General features: G+C 38.3%; 1 protein-coding gene across 1 annotated transcript in view; it reads right to left on the bottom strand.

Moving 5' to 3' along the window:
* Positions 1–21,335, bottom strand: part of LOC115588268 (general transcription factor IIF subunit 2-like) — a 44,095-nt gene extending 22,760 nt beyond the window's left edge. The window contains exons 1-4 of the mRNA XM_030428750.1: positions 21,159–21,335; positions 20,640–20,713; positions 20,493–20,511; positions 19,622–19,766 (exon numbers count right to left, since the gene is read on the bottom strand). Of these exons, the coding sequence (XP_030284610.1) occupies positions 19,622–19,766; positions 20,493–20,511; positions 20,640–20,713; positions 21,159–21,224 (304 nt within the window). The 5' untranslated portion in view covers positions 21,225–21,335. The remainder of the gene's footprint in view (positions 1–19,621; positions 19,767–20,492; positions 20,512–20,639; positions 20,714–21,158) is intronic.
* Positions 21,336–21,884: the final 549 nt, after the last annotated feature.

Genomic DNA, 21,884 nt, shown 5'->3' with positions numbered 1-21,884 from the left:
CAGCTGTAAATGTTCTTTTTGTCAACTCCTAAAACCTCAAGTTCTTACTTAGCTGTAGTGACAGACTTAAACTTGGTGAAACAATGTTTTGCCTGGTGTGGAGTTTGTTTTTAAACTACACTGAAATTTGAACATTTGTGATACTGGGTGCTGATTTTCCTAGTTTATCTCGAGCAAAGAAACTACGCTGAAACAGCTATGGCATACAGTCCACTTACAACAGACTTGGTTTCCACATCCCTAAGACACTATGTAGCTTTTTTTTATATGAACTCAAGACAATGTCCTGAGAATCAGGCTGGCCTTTCACACAAGTTGAGCACAACAGAAGTATGTTGGATTTGTTCCCACCTGCTGGAAATTAGAGATTAAAAAATCAAATTTTTTTCACTGTTGCGATCTGATTCTGATACCTGAATTCAGATATCTACAGATACCAATACTGATGTGTACGGTTACAGTTCATAGAGCTGTGATACCCACACATAAAAGCACGCTGTGGAAATCATGTTTTCTTTCAATTTGTCTGACAGTTTCAGCATCAAACCCTACTGAGAGAAATTCCCAAATCTTGTCGTCTCCAATAATCACACATCTTTATTGCTGTTTCCGTGACTTTCATGATAATTCTTCTTCACCTTTGAATGTCTTTAAACTTCTGGTTTCACAGGAACCTTATGATAAAAAATGCCATCAACATATCCACTTGATTGCTGTGAATTCTCCGGAAAAAGACCTGCTCTATTAACATATGGCCTCAAGTCGGTTTTAATGTGCAGCCCAGCTTATTCGGACATTTGCATTCTGACAGGTAATGTCTGGGTAACTCTCTTACAGGTAATCAGCTTTACAAAAGTAGCAGCATTTTAAATTTGTGAAATTAACCCTACCTCCCACTGAGTCATCCAGCCACAGCTTCACTTCCCCTTCTTTTGTTTTTGTTTGCTGATCCAAAAAATTATCCAATTTGAATTACAGATAGGACACACATCTTTAGTTTGGAATCCACAGTATTTCCAATTACATTTTTTGGGGCAGGGTTAAACGTGCAAGCCAAGTCTTTATGGTACTGAAAGGAAGAAGTGGGTTCGCCATTTTGACTACACATGTATGTGAGGATATTCACTAGTCCGACAGTGGAAATTCACCACGATCAACTGCTCTTGGGTGTTTTTTTCATGATCTGCAATAAAATTGGATATTTTCCCATGGCTGCATCCCTATTGTAAAAAAAATCTCCTCTCACCTGCAACATAATGACAGTAAGTTGAACTGGCTCGCTGCCACTACAGTGCAGCATCTCCACCTGCAGAAGCCTTTGGGGAGCCCTTTCAAACCTCCCAGTTCCAGCATATTTGGTGTGCTGGCCAAAAGTAGGCCAGTCTGTGAGATAAATTCTGCACTTTTCCCTCAAGGAGGACCTCTTTTTTTATTTTTTACTTGCTGCATTGCACTTTGATGTGCATCATTTACTCAAGTAATGTACTTAAATTCCAAAGTCCTTTCTCGTCATGTCACTTTCTACTTCAACTCCACATTTCCACATTTCTCCAGTTTATTTGACATGTTTCCTTTTAATTACTTTCATCTGTTTTTAATAATTTTGAGCTCTGTACAACTGGTCTGACAAAAAAAACCAAACTGTTAAGGTGACCCTTTGGGATCTTTTTAATGGTGACGGCATTTCTCACTAGTTTCAGAATTTTTACAAACTGAACAATCAATCATTTAACATAGAAAAGAATCAGCAAATTTATCCATAAAGAAAATTATTAGCTAATGCACAAGTATAACATTCACGCATTTTTCTGAATTGATTTGACTGTATCATAATTAATCTCCCTTGTTAAGGTGTTGCAGGAATGCCCTGAGCTTATGACAACCTCAGTGAACTAGTTCAGATGAAAGAAAATGAGAACAAAGTTGACTTTCTGTGGGTGGAAGTGTTTTCCCCCCACTGTGATGTGAAATGATTGACTCTAGTTGCTGCTGCTGCTGCTTCGATTTTAACGAGTAAAAAACAAGTATGGTAGGCCACATGCGACAAAATCATTTGATACTCCTATTAGTATTAAAAATATCTTTTCTAAGGCTGCACTATTTCTGCGAGGATTCTGATGTTTAAAATAACAATTTGCCCTATAGACGTTACGATGTTTATTTCGTTTTTTCTTCTTGTTTTTGCCATGAAACAAAATCAGGACAAAAAATCTTGCACACTGTTCATCTGACTTGCAATCAAGTATGCATTTTAATAGTGTTTCGGTATGAAGACCTTCATAAGGTTATTTTCATCCTGATTTAGCTGTCTTGCGCACCTCTCGATCCATAGGTGTGCACAAGTTTTAATCTGTGAATTTGCAAGGAAACAAAGAAATCTTAAATTAAAAATCAAAAGTAATCATACACATTTAAGAAACAACCTTTAACAAAAGATGCAAACTCTTTTGAGCTTGCGACACAACTAGCTACTGAAAAGTAAAACATTTTCAGTACTTACATGTCATCACAAACGGATTTGCAGGGATGCCACAAGCTAGTAACTCATGAATGTGTCACAACAGATAGACATCAGTCACTGCTATCTGTGAAAGTCATCTTATTTGCCAATAGATGGATGCAGTCAACATTTCAAATCTCAGCCAATTGCTATGCTGGCCGATTAATCAATGTATCCCAATCTCTCCCTGAAATAAATTATCAGGGAGATTATGACATAACTAAAGACGTGCTCCTGTGATATATCAATACTCTATCAATACTACAATATCTAGGTTCAGGTCTTTTAAGCTCTTTCAAGCAATGCAAACTGAATAATATATTCAGCGTACCACAAGTCAATAGACTGATTATACTGGGTCACAAAAAAGGCTAACACTAGTGTGCAATGGCTGCACAAGTACAAATAAGCTGCTTTGGCAGTACATGATGCTGCCGGTGCCAAAGCAAATGTGAAGCAGGGATTTGTCAAGATCCATTTATGGAAATGTTTAAATCATTCCAAACACTGAGAAGTATTCATCCCAGCAGAGTGCATTCTTGCTAGAGTGGAAAAGTGGCAAGTCTTTGAAAAACAATTTACAGTGCAATTTACTTAAGAGCTGCCTTGACCACCTTTGAGTCACGGTGCATACCGACAATCAGCCACCTTTGAATGAGCAGCATCTCTCATTTTACCTCTAACTGAGCTCCCCCCCTCCATGGTGACTGACACCATCTGTCGTCAAATGGTCGGACCAGCCGCCACCACCCCCGTCATGACTCATACATCAACACCAACCTCTGACATCAGGCGGACCACATCCACAGCCCACTCCTCTCACACACACCAAACATGCGACGCACATACCCCGGTGTGCGATAAACTAAGTGTGAACACTTCTGAGAGGAAACTGAGTGAACCAGTGCAGTTCAACACCCTGATACTGTCAACAACATCAAACCTGAGGCCTTTTTAATTGGAGAGCAGCACCATGCATTTTTTATGACGATTACTTATTAGTCGCACGGTCAAAGTGATCCACACCTCATCAAAAGACAGCTTTGGATTGGTGGGAGGTAGAGAAAGCAGACAGAGGTGCCTACAGCAGAGAGAAAAGCTCAAATGATGATACTATAATCAAGCGTCTCATCTCAGTCTTTTCACCTGTTGCCAGGCAAACTCAACTCCTACATCATACACTCTCAAGCTGCTCTTTATCTCTGACACACACCCTTTCTGGTCGTGTGGTGCCGCTCAGCCAGAAAATGAGTAACATACCTAAGATTTTTATCTTTAAACTCCAGAAAGAGAGGCAGTGGAAGAGGAGGAGGAAGGGAGAGAGCAACATGGTAATGAAGAGGAGGAGGAGGAGGAGGGGAGAGAGACATGGTGATGAAGAGGAGAAGGAGGGGAAGGTCAGACCCCTTCCACTTCTACTCTCAGCTCAGACAAAAGATGTATCAGCAACCATTATTCAATCACAAAAAAGAGATGAGAAGCAGATACAGAGAGGCTGGCAGGGCACAATGAAATACTGAGATGTTGTTTTTTATGCAATAACATATTTTGCCATTTTAGACTGAAGCTGCCAATAGCTGATGCACCTTACATCTGAACTTCTTCATAGTAAATGATCAAAAACACAAGTGTTTTCCTTAAGAACTGTACTGTTTTCCTGAGGGTGTGAAAGCCTCTGAAATAGCATTTACACTTTAAAACAAGCTTGTGTCTTGGGAATCACTTTGTCTCAGATTTAAGCGAAAACCTTTATTTTTATTCAGAAACAGTCTCCTACTACTGAACTGAGATTGATCCACTTGTTTTCAGTGTTTCAGGCATTTTCTGGAAACAAATACTTAATCTTATGACATCTTCAAATTGGACAGAAAAAGGACATTAGCTATACTTATACTCCCTAAAATTACACTCGTTATAGCATTTTAAAACATCTAGCTCTAGAATAAATGAATTTATAACAGATAGAAACACAAAGGAACAGGAAGAATGGAAGCAGGTTGATCAGAAGGACGAAGATGTAAGGAGGATCTCCAGCAGAGCAGAGGCAGAGACACAGAATGAGGCGGGGGAGGACATCAGAGACAACCTGCCCTCCACCTTCTTACTGTACAGTATGTGTGGAATCACAATCTGCACCATTTGACACACCACCACAACGTGTATGTGTGTACATGTGATGGTGTGAAAGTGAAGTGAATGTATTTATTAAAATCAATACCAATATCAACAGCTTTAAATTGATCTGAATGATTCTGCTCTTATCTTTTAATTTCTGTCTTGGAGGGTGTAAAATAACTCAAATTCAATGTTCAACAGCAGATAAGGTTTATTTCTTTAGATCTGACAGCAGTGCAGATTATCTGGGCATACTGTGCATCTGCAGCATTTGTTTAGCATTAATATGGGCAATTTGTATGTTCTGCCATTTTGTCGCACATACATTTATTCCCGGTATGAATTATCAACCAGGCAAAGCATGAAACAGCTCCCAAAAAATCTAAGATCACCAGTCGTCAGTTGATTATTGGTGATTTGATTTGAATAAAATATCAGCTAATACAGATTTTTGGTTACTTTAGTCTCTAGGCCCTGCTTGTACAATGGGTGTGTGGGTGTGGTTTTGTTTTTATAGTGCTAACATGGTGCCTGTTTCTACTGTGAATTCGGACCCCAATGTCAAACTAAAACTGTATAATTTATCATCCTAATTTTCAAATGCACTGTATTCATTATCTGCTGCTTGGAGTCTTTCTATCAAAACAGATGCCTTTTTTGTTTTTTGCTGCTGCAGCTGCTCAGTCCCAGCTAGCTTTGAAGACAAGAGTCAGGTGCAAAGGCAAACTGTCTGAAGGAATAAACACCCAGAATCTCTGGCGATCGTGAGTTTAGTGAGAGTTGACCTGAATTCAAACACACAGACACAACCTTAGGGCATGTTGTTACTTGCTATCTTAAAATAGAGTTATAATCCTGCAGTTTGATTTACATAAATAAATACAACTAATCCCACGATCAAACTCATTTGGCTGATGAAAACACCCTTAAACAACAACCACTGCTGATAAAATCTATGTGAGCATAAATGTTAACCGACAACGCAATGTTAAAAACAGTGTTGGGGAGACTTAAACTACATGTAGTTTAACTACATAGTTTAACTACAATTTGCTGTCACTTGCTGGTAGTTAAACTACATTCATATTTTGTGCATATATATTCTTTTTTTAAAAAGTCCTATATAATATACATTTTAATCTATTTTTCTTTGATGACAAAGTGGATGAGCTGGAAGCCTTTGTGAAGTCACCAGATGAGTCCCCAGAAAATGCTTTCAAATCTCTATCCAAAATGTCCAAAGTGTTAGTGAAGTTCAACACTGGTGTCCCAGCCAGTGCAGCATGTGAGCGGCTTTTTAGTGTTGGTAAAGATGTTTTTAGTGCCAAACGGAACCGGCTGTCAGATAAAAACTTTGAGAGACTGCTCATGTGTCAACAAGCAATTCTGCCTCGGCATCTAGTTCTAGTGCCTCTGAAGTTCCTGTGATGTTGACCAAAAATGTCAGCTTTGGTTCTTTAAAAAATAAAACTTGAGTTGAGAGGCATATTTCTGCTGGCATGTGAAAGTTTTGTAGGCTATTATATATTGTTTCATATACACCATATGTTGATTTATTTAATGCCAGGTTAAATGGGTATAATGAGTATAAGTAGTTGCTAAAGCTACTTTTTTTAAGCAGTAGCTTTACAAACTACTGCCAGGCTGAACTACATGTAGTTTTACAAGCTACACTTGCAAAGTAAGTTCCCCAACACTGGTTATAAAGTTTTATTCACGCCAAGTTTACACTAATTCGCCGACTTCATTCCTCGCTATCTGACTCTATCCCGGAAATTATAGCAACAGGCGACGAAATGAAATGCCTCATTACTTTGAGTAAGCTTGTTGATTTCTCTGGGTCATCATTTTTACCCTGCATCAGCAGCAGCTGCACTATTTGGACCAGCATGGGGAAATCTGACAGCAGGCAATGCAGCACTTTAATGCTTCTTACGTAAACATATTTATGTTCTTTGATCTCACAAAGAGCTCCTGAAGACAAAAACAAATTATCAGCGGTCTCTAAAGTGGTGAAGTGCATACATGTAACCATGGTTACAAAACAATTTACATAATATACACAATGCTTATACACATATATAAAAAAAGACCATTTCCCAACCAGTTTGCAACGATTTAGATAGAGATACGTTTTTGAATTCATGCTAAAAATCAAATATCTAAAATTGAATTACTATTATAAATGTAAAAGTAAATTATTTTTTAGCAGTCTCAGTTTCAAATGCCGGTAGGAGTATGAAATATTTTTTATTTCCATCAAAATTATGACAACCTGGCTGAAAGAAAACCTGAGGCCACTGAGCTATCATGTAGGAGGTCTGGTTGATTTCTGTTTCTCTGAGCAAACAATGGAGCTGCCATGTGTAGTTGTGCTCTCTGTGCACTGTACTAAATGGGCCACGGGGTACATACACACAGCAAAGATGTGTGAGAGGAAGTGGGAGGTCAATATATATAGCAAACATTTACCCTACAGCTCTCTAAGAGGCTGATCCTGCCAAGTAGTGAGTGGATGTTTAAGAGTATGTGGCTAATTTGCATGTATTTTATAAGGAAGAAAAGATATAGTAGGTACTAGCGAGCTACTGATACATTTTGTTCAATGCTGATCTAGGAATAATTTATTAGTATTCAAGGAGCCGATATACATTTGCAGCAAAAACATCTTGGTATCAAAATTCAGTACCAACTTTTCGAGGGACTTTTCAGTATTTAAATTTTCTGCTGTACGTACTTCCACTCCACTACATTTATTTGAGAAAATTAGTTACTTTGCAGATTCAGAGTGTTGCTAGGCTATTACTCATGACGTGTAACAAATCATATAGTGACAGACAGAGAGACGACAGCTGCATCAGGGATCTTAAAAATGAATTTACTTGATCAGCAATCACAACAAACACAGATAATAGATGCTGAATATAAGCACTAATAATCGGCCAGGCAAATAATCAATGTCTAGTAAGTGCAATCAATAACCAGAACAATCTTTACCACTGTGACTGTTTCTCAAGAGGACATCATCCCTGTAAGGACATAAATTCTGCATTTTCCTTTTTAAATCATGTCTCCTGTCAAACTTGGATATTAACTCGCTGGAAGCTCCTGTAAGTCTCCCACCTACCCACAACTCGACGTACAGTATGCAACATTACTCATAAAACCTGACAGTTTTTTTCCTGCTCCATTTGGGGATTTAAGGACTTGCCTCCAGGGCACACAGCTGAATATGAGCATGACATAGCCAACTCAGGCCTGATTTTGACAATGCAAAACCATCCACTGAAAGCCAGACTAATGGTGGGTGAGCAGCGTATCTGCTTTTATTTTTTTGTGGCTGACTATGGCGAGTTTTGTTACTGTTGAGTAAAATACTCCCACACAACACAAAATGATTTTCTTGCTCAGACATCTCACGCAAAAGTAATACAAACATATGGACTGTGTGACCTGTGTGTGGAGGAACCGCCATCATATCAGATGTGGACAACACTGCTATTATTGCATTTTTAATAAAGAGCTAACATCCAGCCAGCTCATGCGCCGGTCTAACAATAATATGATCCTTTTTTATTCACGTGTCAGCGTCCATGACTCCCTACAGAGGCAAGAGCCGACACTAATCTACCTCTAAAAACCGACTGGTGTAGGTCAGCTGAGCTTCAGGATGTTAAATACAAAAATGGTCTGTTAGAGTAAATTGGATTCCTCATTTGTAATGCAGCAGTGATGGCAGGAAAATACAACAGAGAACAAACCGTACAACTCTCTCTGGCCCAAAAGATTGCTGAAATGTGAGTTGTAACACCAGTTTTGCCTTATGGAATTGCAAATGAAGAGATTTCAGATTAAATTTTAAGAAAAATTGCAGCATTTTTCCATGGTCTATAGTTGTCTTTCCACAGTTAATTTGATTAAATCTCGCCTTGTTTTAAGTCTAATGGGGGGGGGAGGAATTTAAATGCACCTGACAACAACAAAAAACATCAAACTAGAAGAAATACATGTGTTATCTACTGTATTTGCAGTTTAACATAATGGTCTGAGACATAGCTGCAAGGGTCAGAACAGAGACACCTCAACACTTTCCATCTGCAATCAACCACGACTGAAAGAGGTTACTTCCCCCACGTTTTCTCACACTGTACTTTACCATAACCTTTCAGCCTGTCAACAACCTACTGCCAGATCTGACATCGTGTCTACTGGCGACAAAGCATCACGTTTTAGCTCTCCATCATTACTCGGGTTGTCACGTGGCTCTTGTGTGGGAGCACAGCAGGGGTTGGACAAACCTTCATTTTCAAGAAGGGAAAACAGAAATGAGAACGCAGATGATGTCTCTCTAGCTAAACAATTGCTGGCTCACGCTCTTATTTTCACCTTGGGCAACAACAAATATGAATCTCTGAGTAGAATAGCAGGGCCTTGAGTCATGGTGATTCAGCCCTGCTTTACTGTGACTACATGGAAAAACAAATGTGACATTTGCATTTTTGAGACACCTGTGGGGTCTTTTTGAATCCACTTTTTAGACTAATGCGATCAGGTAAAAGCAGCTTTTAAATGCACTGAGAGGTGGGTTCAAATACCCGGAGAGCAGTAACAAGCCATCTTCCTGGCCTCTTTTTATGGGCAATCATGCTCAATCATGCTGGGTAGTGGAAAACTCAACAATCATATGTCCTTTATCCTTTTTCTAGGCGACAGGGGACAGTTTTCTGCCTGTGGTGAAAACACAAGTGACAGCTTCTCTTCCCCACCTCTTCATCGAGCCACCTTTGAACAAGACGCACAAATAAGAGTTTTTTAGATAGTAAAAGGCTGCTGTTTTTAGAGGGGGTGTAATTCTAAAGCTTTACCACAGCTGAATATATTTTTATCCTAGTTATCTATAGTTAATATGATCAATATATCCAGCAAAATGATGTACAGTTTCTATTGCTATCACACAATAAATTACAATATTACATACATTCAGTTTATTAGGTACACCTGGTTAGAGGCTGACTCCATTTGCGTTCTTTTCCAGGTTTTTTTAAAAAAGGAAACTTCCACTCAACTGTTTGCAAAAAAAGGAGAGTGATGAAAAAAAATTAGCTCAGAAGATTTGAGCTTGGAGCTGGAAAATAATGCTCTGTTTCATTTAACAGAATATTATGCAGAATCTGTTGGTTACTATTTGTAAAATAAGATTATTCAAAGTAGCCATTTTAACGAAGGACACACAGAGGGCATCAGTGGTCAAGTGAGCCAAAGAGTAAATGAAGAGAAGACGTGACATTAGTACGAACACCAGTGAATCCGGTAATTAAAATGTATCTTCAGATTGTTTCATAGTACTAATGTTCTACAGCACACTAACAACCCTGCGGGAAGGTGCAGATTTTTCTGTGAATTCAACTAAAGCAGACTCTTTATCCTGTCCGCTGTGGCCGGCTCTCCCCTCAGTGTGTGTGCATACTTCAGCCCCACAACTGGTCAAACGGGCACACAGACCTGCAACTCTTAGTCATGAAGAGGAGAGGAACATTCAATGGGCTAGGGGCAATGTCCTCATGCAGAAACCTACATCTGGATACCTTTTGAAGGGAGGAGGGGAAAATAGCTAAAAAACTTACTTCTTCCAAGATTTGAATTTTATTTTTGGATACATAATGAACAGTACTGGGAGGCTAGAGAATTAGATAAAAAACAAAAAGTTATTGACTTGCCCCAACACTAATGCAGTCTCATACAACAGACCTGCACTAAATCCTAAATAATAAAAACATCTGTGATGTTGCTAGGTTTCGACAGGTATTCAAAAATTTAGAGATCAAATTTGTTATTTCTGACTAATTGTGGTTAAACTCGTGCTTAAGTGGTCATAATCATGCTTATTTTCATGTATGTTAAAAATGTATCTGAAATTTAAACAAATAAAAAACTAATCCAAAATCTGAAAACCAAACACTAGCACATCTACGGCTGCCCCCTGAAAGTTGATGAGCTGTCAGTCAGAGACTAATTTGGTCAGTCAGGGTACAAAACAGGATAAAATATAGAAGCTTACAAAAATGGAAAGGGATAACATCTTAATGAGAATTATATAGAAAGGGAACCATGAATATACTTATATACTGATAAGAGAAGATGGAATTGGGCGGCACCAAATCTTAATCTGGCCTAGGGCCCTAAAATATGTCGCCCTGGCCCTGCTCTGACAGCACTGTCAGGAGCCTGTTAGGATTCTGCAACTTAACTACGAGCTACGAGCTATCAGCAGGGTAGGCCTACAGCCCAATTACATCATCCTGATACACTTGTCTACAAAATATAGTCTCCAGAACCAAAAAGCCTTGTCATGAAAGAACACAAAATCGATCAAAGCTGAATATTCTTGATGGTTAATTCCTTCACCAAATACCCAGTTTGTAGCTCTGATTGTGGGAATCTGTGTGTAAAGGATTGGTCTTTGTTGCAACAGAAAATGTCATCTCATGATGACTGAGGTATGCACACAGTGGACAGATGGTGTCTCAGCGGCGAATTTCCTTTTATAATTATTTCAATACGGATCTGTTGTTCGGAATTTAGCATTATCACAATCACTGTTCGTCAGCATAACAATTCAAGAGCATCACAAACGAAATTGCCCAGAATCATCACAAAACTGTTTCATTGGGCTGCTTTAGTTTTAGCTAGGTGTAACTTAAAGGCAGAAGAGATGAAGCAAGTCTCTCATCATTTCTACAGGCACTATATGTTCAATATTTTCCTTCTAACATAGTTCATTGAGTTGAACAATACAGCTAATAATCTGTACAATGGATAAATACATAAGGGCCTATAAAATTGATGAAATAATAAGAAACAATGCATTCTTTCACTCTTGATGTGTTGTTGCCAGTGTGAATGTGAAGAACTGTATAAACAAGAGAAGAGGAGTTGTTGGAAGAGTGCAGAGCTAATTTCCATAGATAACACACACACACTGCAAAGCAAATGTCAGGGTGGCGAAAAACTCAAACAGTACCTATGGTACTTATGGTGTGAGAAAATATTATTTTCTCCCCATGCAAGAGAACAGAGCGACAGGAGAGAGCTGACAGCTTCAACCAGCTCTGATAACAAGTTTGCACTAGGGGCTTTAGCTCTCTGACAGCAGGAACTCTGAAGCCTCCCATTGGATTAACGTAGGCAGAAAACAGTCTTAACTCCACTAACAAAAACAACAAAACTGCTCTCCTTGACGTCTGCAGCGGAAGCAGTCCAACCATAAAGCTATGAGTGTTCCGCTACCAGTAGAGCGAGAGGGTCTGCTGAAAGCTGGAGATGAACGCCAAAAATTCATATTCATACTGTAGGCCTGAGTCTTTGTGAATGAAGCAGGACATGGTCCTGAAAGCACATGTTGTTAGTGTCGTCTGACTACAAAGTCATGCTTTTTTCAAGAGGTATCCAGTCAAGAGATATTCCTCTTTAAACCCTTAGCGATTCATGAGCCACACTTTTGGAATGAACCTACAAAGCTAAGCCAGCCACACTCCTTCAATAAAACACCTACGACAGTCTGCCCAGGATCCAACAGGAAGAACAGTTCCAATGGTTTTGTACATGATGTTACTACAGAACAAGGATTTGAAATGATAACACATCAGGACAACAGCAGTTTTCCATTTCAAACAAACAGCACAAATATTACTAAATATCCGCTTCATGTATTTAGCCCCATTCCAGACCTCTAAATTGTAGCTGAAGTGGCTAGTCCCTGGTTTGAAAAACAGCTGAGAATTCGTCAGCGGGCTTGAATAGTTGATGACTCTATCAAGCTGTGTGATGGAGCCACATCTTAGGTATAGAGTAGGTGTAGCATTTTTCCATTTACTGTTTTTGGTGATTTTTCTGTCAGACTGCTGATAAAATTATCTAATTTAAAAATGTCATCTCCATCCTCTCACACACTGTACAACCCACAAAAATATCTGATTAGTAACACTTCAAAATGAATAGCCTCCAATGACTGAATAATCTGAATCTCCAGCTAGTAACTGAAGCTATCATATAAATGGAATAGAGAGAAAGTATAAAGTAGCATGAAAATTGAAAACTTTACTCAAGTAAAAGTAGCTGAAACTGTACTTCATTACACTGTTTTCATTGTTTGTTTGTTTATCAATTCTGAAATGTTTGCACCTCTGCCAAACAAAGAAACCATTGATGAACAGAGCATGAACAGATGTGACATTACAGTCAGTTTAGCTGTTGAGGAGTTGTTTGCTCCCAGTGCTGCATGTTGCTTCACTTTGATCAGACCACACAGTCCTAGTGAAGCAGACTAGCGGAGGTTTTGAGTGTTAAGCTCCAACACCTAAGGCACTGATCGCACCAAGACTTGTCGCTAAAGGCACTGCCTCTTGGGGTTGAGTGTGTGACCAAGCGATCAAATGTGATTAATGGAAAAGGCAGTGTTAGTCTGGCCCTTGTACTAAAAAATATCAAGCATTTTAACTTCTAAAAACTTCTAGAGAAACACGACACATGATGTAACAAAGGAGCACACGCCAAATGCGCCATACATACATCTCTAGTGATGTGTCTCTGTTTGATCAGCTGCTGATCAGGATGTATTTTTCTAAACTTAGAGCTTCACTGTTGCCTATTTACGAATACTTAATGTGAAACAGAAATACAAATTTGAAGGGCTTTAATCTTTGCTCACCACTAGCAATGCAACTAACAGAATTTTACTTTTCTTTTACAGACGTGGCTTGCATATTAAAAAAAAAACAAAAAAAACCACATTGAACCTTGTTTTCTATTAACGTCTCTCTCTATACAGATAAGAACATCTGAAATTTAAATTTAAAAACAAATTTGAAATGTCCTTATCATATAAAACAAGGAGTCGATTCACTTGGATGAGTCCATGTCTTTTCCATCTATCAATTAAAGAGGTTAAAACCTTTCACAGAGTAATTCAAAATTAATGCAGACACTGTGGTTTTGGGTTATTCCGAAGGACTGAACGACTGCAAAGTTTAAGTAAAAAGCTTTACAGAGGCAGCTGAAGGAAAAGTCATACTGCAACAGAGTGGTACATTACATCTGGCTTTCTGTTCTCCCCTGCACGCTTCTGTGGCAACTAAGCCTGTTGCTTAGCAACCTCTTAATCAATACCTGGTCCTCGCCAGAACAAAGCAGAACAACGAGAGAGGATATAATGGAGGAACATTTAGCTAGCAGCCTTACAGTACAAAAGCCATGTCAGACACCATTTGTGGGGGTATCAATCACTGATGGTCACCATTAGCAACCTCTGCTATTGTTGGCTCATTGAATATCGGTATAAGAGCGGTGGAGGAATGAATTATACAGAGTCTGAAATGTTTGGATTATAATGATTAGACATCGTGTGACTGGCTGGATTACATATTTCCTGACAAATGGACATAGATTGAGCTGGTCCAGCCCAATTTGGCTGTTCAGTAGGGAAAAAATGCTTTTGCTTTGTTTGGTCAAATTTTTTTTTAAATAGTTCTTAGATTGATAGTGTGCTATTTTAACAGTACCACTGCCATTATGAATCTACATGTCTCAAAAGCAATACAAGGAACCAGTATACATTTCATCTGAGAAACACATTTTTTAGGGTTCGTTTCGTTATAAAAGATCTGCAAGTGGCCCAACTGGCCAGAAAATGGCGCTGTAATTAAAGCCCAAAAACACAATTTCCGTTTGTCTGATTGACTTGAAATTTGACAAAAGTCAAGCTACAGTAAATGTGCTCTACCTAAAGCCTCTTGGTCCATAAAAGTCCACTAAGACAGGTTTTTGTTTTGTTAATTTACATAATGTGAAAAGCAGAAACGCGGCATCTGACTATCAACACCAAATATTGCATACAGCCTTGGATAACTATGTACACAATTCCACTACAAATGAGCCAGATAAGTCGAAAAACATGGCTGCCATTGACCAATAAATCTGAGTAAAAGGCAGACCAAAGCCTTTTGAGCCCAACCCATAGGCAGCACCACTGATGCTACAAAAGTGCACCTGAAAACCAGCTGGACAGAATTTCCACAATGTTTGTGTACACGCACTTGAATCAATCATTAACCAAAATCTTAAGTGCCATAATGACTGGTACATGTGCTGTCAGCTGAAACGCACTTCAGACATTAAAGTTGGCACCATAACTACCAATGATGTGTAAACGCTCCACAAAAAAGAAAAAAAAGATTCCAACAAGCCTTTTGCTGGTTTGATTTCATTAAAGAAGTTATCCTCTCAACTCAAAACTCAAATGACATCTGGAAATTTGGGGCGTATCTTAAAAAAATACAAATACATAATAAAAATACAAAGCAGAGAAGAAGAGAATGTGTTTATTTACCCATTATGTGGTAGTTGTACTGTATTAGAATAGTAGAAATACGAATGTAATTACAGTAGAACTACTTGTTACTTATCTAATACAGTTTTATTTAACTAACATTGTAGAATTTATATGCAAGACTCCGTATGTAAAAAAAGAGCCAATAGTGGTTATAAATTAGACATCTAACTACCTATTAACTGATTTCCTATATTGATTATTAAAATAAATCTAAAATACATATGGGATATCATTGCTTTTCAGTATATTTGGTGATAAAGCAATTACATAATCATTTATTCCAACAGATTTCTCACTTGTAAATCCAATTCTTTTAAAAGCTCTGCTCTGTCCGAGGTGTCAAGAACCACTGAAAATCTGAGTAGGTGTGATACGAAAGTGTGAAAGTGCAAGAGCAGATCAAACCAATGCAAGTGTGTATGTGCAGGTACAGTGGTGTTGGGAGGCTGCTCTGTGTGTGTGCGTGAGTGTTTGTTTAAAAGAGCGAGACTGTGGGAAAATGAGTGGGAGACGGGTGTCATACAATACACCTTCATGTGGGCGAGTGGGGGTGGAGCTCAGCATCGGTCAGGTAAATAGAGACTACACCACCACATCTCAGAGGACATTATCCTACTTCTTGTTTCCAGTGCACTTTCACAGACAAGCGAGCCATCTGGAGCACTGTCAGCTTTAAGAAAAAGAACAGGTTTTTTTACGCCTCCTGAATGGCATGTTTCAACATTCTCAAATACAAGAATATTATACAGGTGATGCTCTCTGACACGGCTTCACCCTGAGTAAGAATTTACTTTTTCACCCTTTAAAAACATAATTTTGGCCAGAGTTATCAGTGCAGTGTCTTTTGAAGTGTAGCTGTTTTTTGGCAGGTAAAAAAAAACCTTGAGGGTAATTGAAAAAAATTACTTGAAAAAGAGAGGCAGAGAAATCCATTATCACATGCAGGAGGTATTAATGCACACACGCAAGTGTGGGTGAAGCTAAAGAGCATGAGGGCGGTGATAGAATGAACTTGTGGCTGTAGGATATAACCTGATGAAGAGAATGCTTCGTTTTTGAATTTTCATTACTGTTCAGGCACAGTTTGCTGATAAAGACACGAAATGTAGCTGATGAGAAATCATCTGTTGTCCTGGCACTGACATACAGAAATTCAAAATTCCTTTCGTTTTGGCTGTAGTTATACACTCAGTTGCCAGTTTTTCTTTTTAAGTAAGCCTGGCTGACATTAATTCAGTTAAATGGATCTTACATTCATGAAGGTTATAATGTTCAGTTTTTGTTTAAACTGTTTTCTAGCAGAACTGATTTGACTGTATTAAACTGAAATTTACATTTATTTTTTACACCAAAATTGGCCTGTAAATGCAATTTATCTAACACAGGTTAACCTGCTAAATGTAGAAGATTAGCCCTTTTCCCACTGCATGTAGACAGTTTTGGCTTTTTTTTTTTATTTGTTTTTTGTCATCACGAACACAGAGGAAAAACAGGGAACAGTAGAAAGCACCAGATCATATATCTCATCAGACTACACCCAGAAGACGTTAAACTTGTTTTAAAAAGTCCTAATCAGTAAAATTTCGAATTAGATACAATCATTTCTTCTGGGGCTGATGATAGAAGGAGTGACACATCTTGCTTCTTTCTCATGTCTGTCGTGAGTTGCACATGCACAGCCCTGATCAGGCAGCTGGCAAGGTTTCGGTGTTGACTAAATGAATTTCAAGCTCTGATTGAACGGAGGCATGAAGAAAAGTACTAACCAGTCAGCATCCTTTACTTCAACACCCAGGTGTAGCGTTTTCATCACAACCAATCAGAGATGAGCTGATAAACACCCGTGACCACTGCAGTCATTGACGTTGAAGTGAATGTAGATTGTACCCTTTCACATTAAAGACAAAAGTCAGATGTGAGGGGATGTTTTGTCCAGTGTAAAGGGGTTTAACATGTTCTGTTATTTAGCCTAAAAGAATTAATATAAAAAGGTTTGACAGAGTAGCCTGTCAGACATTTACAAAATAATCAAAATGGCAACACATGTGAAACTAAACACATTTTGTTAGTTTTGTTCCGGTCACATTGTCGTCACTGTCTCTTGATTGGAACTTAGAGAAAACGCATCTTATCTAATGCTAGACTGTCAAAGGCGGACAGCGAGAGAGGAGACGGGAAGATTTATTATAATAAAAATATTTATTCATTATGTAAAATAAGGATCAATTATAGCCCTTGTACCAAATTTGACTCTTTTTACTCTCCTAATGTGTCATATCGTAACTCTACTTCACAATTAATTCTTTACTCCCGATTAAATTTCTGTCCTACACAGTTCAACACAAGGTTCATTCAACATTTTTAACGAGGACTGCATTATATTCTCTGATTCAAAATTCTGGAGGATATATTTATCCATTATGGGCGAGTAAAGCTGTGCAGGAACTGGGAACTGGTGGGCTGGATAAAAGAAGACTGAAAAAAGAGGTTGAAGGTTCACTTTTAAATATTTCTTTCGATTTGTTTTAATTTCAGAACATCCACAGTAAAAGAAACTCAACCTTAGTGAATGTCATTGTTGTGATGTTTCCCTTGCTACGTGCTGTGCTGCGAACAGAGATAATCTAATTAATGTGTCCCAGGTTTGCCTGTACCTTGTTTTGCCCTCTGCTCAGCCGCTCAATGGGGAAATTATTCTGAAATTATTTCCTGTTTCTCATAATTCCAATTAATGAGGTAGCTGATTAACAACAATTTCCCTTTGCTCCTTGTACAGCTTCACAGTGCTCTCATTTGTAGAAATAGGCCAAAGTTCGCATATCACACATCAAAGACTCCCTACTAGATTGTGACCCTCTTCAAGACCAGGCAACTTGAAACCTAGACAAGAACCTGCTTGCATCGTAGAGAATAAAAAGTGAAAACACAACGATTATTGTATGAAATGGACTCTATATTCACTAAAGATCTGAACCGCCAGAGTTGCACTTAAACACAACAAAATGCCTGCAAACAAAATAAACTTCAGACATGGAAATTCATTTTAACAAAGGACTGCACTGGCATCTGAACCTTACAGTCATTGAAAGGGAATCTAAAGTGGTCGACCACATCAGCCAGATCAATACTTAAAACACTCGAGGCAGAAAACAGGTCATTATCCTGAGCAGAAAAAAAATCTATTGTCACTGTCTGCCACATGAACCAGTTCTAGCACAGAACTCAAAGCATATCTCAGGCGAACTGAGCAGACTACATTTGTCTATTTAACCACTTTTGTTCTGGATCAAAGATGTTCAATTTATATTTATGAATTACTCTGAGCTCTGGGCAGTATAACGCATAACATCATGTTTTTGCTACCATCCTGTCACTCTTGCTCCATTTAGTTTCTCACTTTCCACTTTGGATAGAGTTTTGGTAACTTGCCACACAGTTTAAATTTGTGCATCAAACTAATTGGCCATGACTGGCTCATGTTTTTATACCAAAATCACCCAATTACACACACCCTTAGCAATGACTGAAAATACTGAGAGAAGCGGTTATTTCAGTGTTATTGAGCACCGGCACCCTGGGAGGAACCAAATTGCTTTTGACATTTTACTGATTTGAAAATTGTTCACACCTTTACCGTTGCACTAAATTAAAGTTTTAGCTGAATTAGGAGAACATTTTTTCTCATCTCGTTTCATTCATACCATTTTACTGACATTTGACAATGATTTAAATTTTTCTCTAATTACTCCTTCTATTGTCTTAAAAGAATATCAGGTATGTCATAATGATATGCATTTATACTCTACGAGAAAGTTACAGTCAAACTATGAACACCAGTTCGTAGACGTCTGACCATACAGTTACAGCTATTTTAAATCTCTGGGTCTGATGCAAATCCCTGCAAATCCCTCTGGCTCATGTATATGTATGACACATCATGCCTGGCAGCCGGTGTCCTCCAGAACCCACTCAGAATATCCTCATTAATTTTACAGTGCAATCAATGTAGGATCTATCCCAGCCATTTATTAAAGCAAGAAAAATACAAGAAGTAGGGAAGATTAAATCTGTAATGGCATGCGACACTATCATGTGCTGGTTTTCTCTTTTTGTTGCCTATTAACAGCTCCAGGATGTGTTCCTTTATCAAGTTTAATCAAAACATCTTGTCAGCAGGTAACAAAACATTCTTTATAGGGTATATCAAAACTTTTTGTCAGTTTTAGCAACAACACAAACTCTCTTTTCTAAGGCAAAGCTAATACATTATATTAACATGTAAAGAGAATCACCCAAATTCTAAACTCTGTCTTCTAAAATACCTCGCTCACTTCTCTTGTTTCAGTCTTTAAAATCCAGTTTCAGACATTTGTGCAAAGCCTCATTTTCTGCTCAGCTTCTTTAACCCTACAGCATGAGTCTTAGATTGTATCTGTCTGGAACGTAGACTTTTGTTTAGCTCACAAACCACACTTCCTTGTGGACCGTCAAATGAGTCACATACACAGTCAGATCTATTTCAGTTTGAACCCTTTAGCCACTATCAAACGTGTTTCAGATGAAGTTACCCAGGGAATAATAAAGAAACAGAGAGACAAGCATCTGAGCTGGAGACTGACCTGTGTCACTCTGACTGAAGACAGCCATGGTCTGTCCACCCACTGTGTGCATAGTGAAGGGATGCTCCCTTGGAACCTGCAGTGATGCATCCTTCTCCCCCACAGCACCCAGGGTAGTCAGCTCCTCACTCAGGCTGAAACTTACCTGAGAATCACAGCTGAGTCAAGGCCCTGCTGACTAGTCAGATTAACAGCCAATTGTCTGATTCATCAGACAGGGTCAAATATATGTTAAAATGTATCGATTGCTGTGAGGAAGTTGAGTCAGTGCATCAACAAACAGTGATGGGATGCCAGAAGGCATAAGAAAACAACAGAAGAAAAATATGGCAAATAAGCTGCAAAACAGGCAATATGAATGGGTGAAAACTATCATGTAAAGCTAATTAAAAGTAGGGCTGCACAATATGGTCAAATATCAGGATTGAGATATGATTCCTGATTAGTGGGAACGATCATTTCTGAATCACATTTTTTATTGTAAAAACAAATAATAATAATAATAATAATACTCCTGACAATGTGGCATCTGTTTGGGTCTGTCCTAAACAAACATGCTTCTTACATCTGGAGATTTGTAGACCAGGACATCTCTGCAGCACTAAAAAACCTAATCATAACGCTGTTTGTCACACATTTTACCTTTATCAGCTTCTTCTCATTTTTCCAGTCATGTTACAATCTGCTTACATATGGCCAATAAAAACACTGATTAATACATGTGAATCCCTACAGCTAGTAACACAGTGCCCCTTTAAAATGATGTCTGCATAATTTAAGTTTTTAAGGATAATATTGTGAACTGCATTAATTATGGACAGGATAAGTTAATAGTGATATTAAATTTTCCCTACTGTACAAGCTGTCTCACCTCTGTTTTGCCTTGCTTCCTGTCAAAGATGGATGAGAAAAATAATGATTTTCAGGACAGGATTTTACTACACACACACACACACACACACACACACACACACACACACACTCTAAAGCCTAATGAATGAAAATGTTCATAACATACTTTGCGATGCTTATCTTTCCAACTTCTCCTTTCTCTGTGGCCTTGCCCCATTGCTGTGATAAATACTTGGGAACCTGGTGACGAAAGATGGCACTTCTATTATTAAAATGGCCACTAACGGTTTATACACACACACATACTAACTTAGCATGTTACTGCACCACTGCTTTAAGGATGAACTTTAATCAGACAGTACATTTTTACACTGGTAACCTCAAGTCATGTTCCTAGCTAACGTTAGCTGAATTGATAAAGACCGCTAGCTTAATTAGCAAGGTTTAACGGTTACTTCCGGTGTCTTTGAATGATACACAAACTTATTTGGTCGTAACTCATCATTTAACAACTTTAAAAAGCAACATAATAAAAATGTTTAAATAAAAGTGTATCCTCTCGTTGTGTATCATAACCGGAAGACACCTGTAAAAGCCGCTTGGTTGATCTACCTGGTGTTAGCATATAAAAACAATTGTGTGAGCCCTAAATTTGATAAATTTTATACTCTTTCAGTGGACAAACCTTAACAAGCCACACGCCTTGACTTTGTTTGACTCCAGTTAGATTAACGTCCGCTTTGTCTGACATACTGCGACCTTAATATTGTCGAAACTTTGTATTCTCTCAATATAAACTCACAAAATGCGACTCCACGGCTCAATTTTGTCCAATTTCCGGTTAGTAGAGAGACTACAAAATAAAACGTCCGATTACTTCTGTCAAAATAAAAGTCCGGACGACACAGTAACAGTGACCTGGACAAAATTAATTCATCCATTCACACATGAAGACAACAGACAGTTTTTTAAGCGGGAATGTGTAATAGGATTAACCTTTTATTGTTCAAAAATAGTCAGCAGATGAGTTATACACAGTATTTCTAGTGATGGAATGTAGCTAAGTACATTTAATAAAGTACTGCACAATTTGGAGGTACAAATGGAGGAATATATTGTACTTTTTCATCCACTACATTTATTTGATAACTTTACCCACTGAGCAGAAACATGTCCAAAAGACGTCAATTCAACGTCTTTGCTGAGGTTGAAAAGACTTCCACTGGAGAGCCAGATGTCTTTTTAGTGTTCATTATTGATGTCCAAGTGAAAAACAGATATCTAAAGGACTTATTGTTGTTCAAAATGAAAGTTTTTGTGATGGCAAAATGTTATATCATCCAGCAAAAGCCATAGGATAGATTTTAACTGTGGACCTCAACCTCAGTAGCCCACAAGATTAATTATTTTA

This window comes from Sparus aurata, chromosome 9 (genome assembly GCF_900880675.1).
Source record: "Sparus aurata chromosome 9, fSpaAur1.1, whole genome shotgun sequence".
Classification (NCBI taxonomy): domain Eukaryota; kingdom Metazoa; phylum Chordata; class Actinopteri; order Spariformes; family Sparidae; genus Sparus; species Sparus aurata.
Note: the sequence above shows the minus strand (reverse complement) of the source record. Positions and strands in the feature narration are given on the sequence as shown.